We start from the raw sequence: 2,947 nt of genomic DNA on the forward strand, positions 1-2,947 counted from the left end.
AGGGGGTTGGACTCGATGACCTCCAAGGTCCCTTCCAGTTCTATTCTATTCTATTCTATTCTATTCTATTCTATTCTATTCTATTCTATTCTATTCTATTCTGTAATTCTATTCTACATTCTATTCTATTCTATTCTATTCTATTCTATTCTATTCTATTCTAGTCTAGTCTAGTCTAGTCTAGTCTAGTTTATATTCCATATTCCATATTCCATATTCCATTCTTTTCCATTCTATATTCTATTATATAAGTCAAACTGAATTTAACTAACATCAAGAATAACATCAAAGCCTCAGAGTTCCACACACACACACACACACACAATGTTTCCTCCATGCTTTCCGCCCTTCCCCCAGATACTTCTCAGGAATGAAATGACATATACATTGCAGCTTTTTCCAACCCCCCCCTCTCCAATTTCCCTGGGGGCCTCCAATTCCTAACTCAGGGATCAGCTCTCCGATCCATCCGAGGGAGGGATCTTGATAAGCTTTCTGGAGAGGCATCTCTCGAACCCCTAAAACATAAGAAGGACCCGCACACGGAGCTCTTCGACAAGAAAGGTTGTGTACCAGAAGCAGCTTCTCTGCCAGTGATGGGCACCAAGGCCAGCCTGGAGAAATGCCATCAATCAAAAGCCTTGAAGGAGGGAGGGAGGGGGGGGTGGGCAAACTTGTAGCTTAGCAAAAGTTGAGATGTAGTTCGTTCTTACAGGGTTTTTTTTCCCCCACAGCTGGCCCACAACTCACTGTCACAGACCATGCAGATGTTTCCAGCAGCACAAATGTGTTCAGGGAGTTAAAAAAAAAAAAGAAGAAGAAAAAACTGCCGTGGCTGGACTGGAGGGACTTTTTGCAAGCATAAATAGCAAGATTTCTGCTCTTCTCCTTGCAGATTTTCCAGCTGGGGAGACAAAGCAAGTTCTCCTAACAATCTCAGAGCCACAGGAACACTCGTAAGTGAAAATTGTCTGTATTCATGATTAACGCAGGGCGACTGAGCAGTTGTGTATTTGCGACCCTGCTCTTAAAGCAGAAGAACTTCTTAAAGGAAGGTTAAATTTTAGTCTTTTATCTTAGCCTTGCGGGTTTCTTTGCCTTTATTTAATTCTGGGGTTTTCTAAAAATATTTAGGTAATGAATTCAAGGTGAAATGGAGGCTAAAACATATAAGGAACGGTTGCTGGAATTGGGTATGTCTAGTTTAATGAAGAGAAGGACGAGGGGGGACAGGATAGCAGGGTTCCAGTATCTCAGGGGCTGCCCCAAAGAAGAGGCAGTCAAGCTATTCTCCAAAGCACCTGAAGGCAAGAAAAGAAGCAACAGATGTAAACTAATCAAGGAGAAAAGCAACCTAGAACTAAGGAGAAATTTCCTGACAGTGAGGACAATTAACCAGCGGAACTACCTGCCTCCAGAAGCGCTGAATGCTCCAACACTGGATGTTTTTAAGAAGAGACTGGACAGCCATTTGTCTGAAATGGTGTAGGGTTCCTGCCCGAGCAGGGGGTTGGACTAGAAGACCTCCAGGGTCCCTTCCAACTTTATTATTATTATTATTATTATTATTATTATTATTATTATTATTATTATTATTATTATTATTATTATTATTATTATTATTATTGGCATTCCGTGTTTCTCTACCTTATTTTTAAACAAATATCTCTTAGACAGAAAATTAAAAAGGGCGCAGCTATGTATTCTCCCACCTATTTGCACTAAAAACAGCGGTGAGCAGAATTAAACCACATTTATGATTCTAATGAGATAACAAATCAAGTTAGCCTGCTAAAAGCCTATTGTCAAATTATTATAATAATTGAGGACAGAAGCAGAACTAAGGAGAAACTTCCTAACAGTGAGGACAATTAACCAGTGGGAAAGTTTTACTCCAAAAGTTGTGGATGCTCCAACATTGAATGTTTTTAAGAAGAGACTGGATGGCCACTTGTCTGAAATAATAGAGGATCTCCTGCTTGAGCAGGGGGTTGGACTAGAAGACCTCTGAGGTCCCTTCCAGCTTTGTTTTTCTGTTATTCCTGACAGTTAGAACAAATATTCAGTGGAACAACTTGCCTCCAGAAGTTGTGGGTGCTCCAACACTGGAGGCGTTTAGGAAGAGATTGGAAGCCATTTGTCTGAAATGGTCTAGGGTCTCCTGCTTGAGCAGGGGGTTGGACTAGAAGACCTCTGAGGTCCCTTCCGACTCTGTTATTCTGCAACTCTGTTAAATAATGAAAGTAACATTTTTTTTCTTTGCCTGGATTTAAAAACAAATCTTCTGAGTCGCCAGTGATCTCTGTTGATTTCATGGATAGAGGTAGAGATGCAGCATTTACTTGTGGAATCCACTAATTGTGGCTTTTTCTATTTTAACTCCCACGGGCAAGGATATGAGAAGCTCACAAGATATGTCTGGTTCTGAGAAGACAATCACAGCGCTGCTCGTAGTACTCTTGAGTTGTGTGGATTGTGTCCCCCTTGAGGGAGATATCCTGTGTGGTGCAGAGGACCCAGCCACCTACAGCATTGTGTTCACGGGAAAATGGAGCCAAACAGCTTTCCCAAAGCAGTATCCACTCTATAGACCCCCAGCGCAGTGGTCCTCCCTCCTAGGTAAGGAAACCCATGTGTCTTCTCCCAAGAGTGTCCCCAGGGAGATGAGGATGATGGGGATGGTGTTGATATCCATTCAATGATGCCCTGCTCTTGGTGATCCCATGGACCAGGTCTCTCCAAAAGTTCCAATTTTGCACTGCTTCTTTGAGTTGTTCTATGCTCTGGCTGGCGTCAGCTTTGATGATATCCATCCACTGTGTTCTTTGGAGACCTGGTTTCCTTTTACAGACAGATAGATAGATAGATAGATAGATAGATAGATAGATAGATAGATAGATAGATAGATAGATAGATAGATAGATAGATAGATAGATAGATAGATAGA

The 2,947-nt window shown here is 41.6% G+C and overlaps 1 protein-coding gene across 1 annotated transcript in view; it reads left to right on the forward strand.

Annotated features, from left to right (window-relative positions):
- Positions 1-2,404: 2,404 nt before the first annotated feature.
- The window catches only part of SPON2 (spondin 2), an 8,306-nt gene continuing 7,763 nt past the window's right edge, over positions 2,405-2,947 (forward strand). The window contains exon 1 of the mRNA XM_015818484.2: positions 2,405-2,619. Within this exon, the coding sequence (XP_015673970.2) occupies positions 2,415-2,619 (205 nt within the window). The 5' untranslated portion in view covers positions 2,405-2,414. The remainder of the gene's footprint in view (positions 2,620-2,947) is intronic.

The sequence above is a fragment of the Protobothrops mucrosquamatus genome, unplaced genomic scaffold (assembly GCF_001527695.2).
Source record: "Protobothrops mucrosquamatus isolate PMUCROS unplaced genomic scaffold, P.Mucros_1.0 scaffold_136, whole genome shotgun sequence".
Lineage (NCBI taxonomy): Eukaryota > Metazoa > Chordata > Lepidosauria > Squamata > Viperidae > Protobothrops > Protobothrops mucrosquamatus.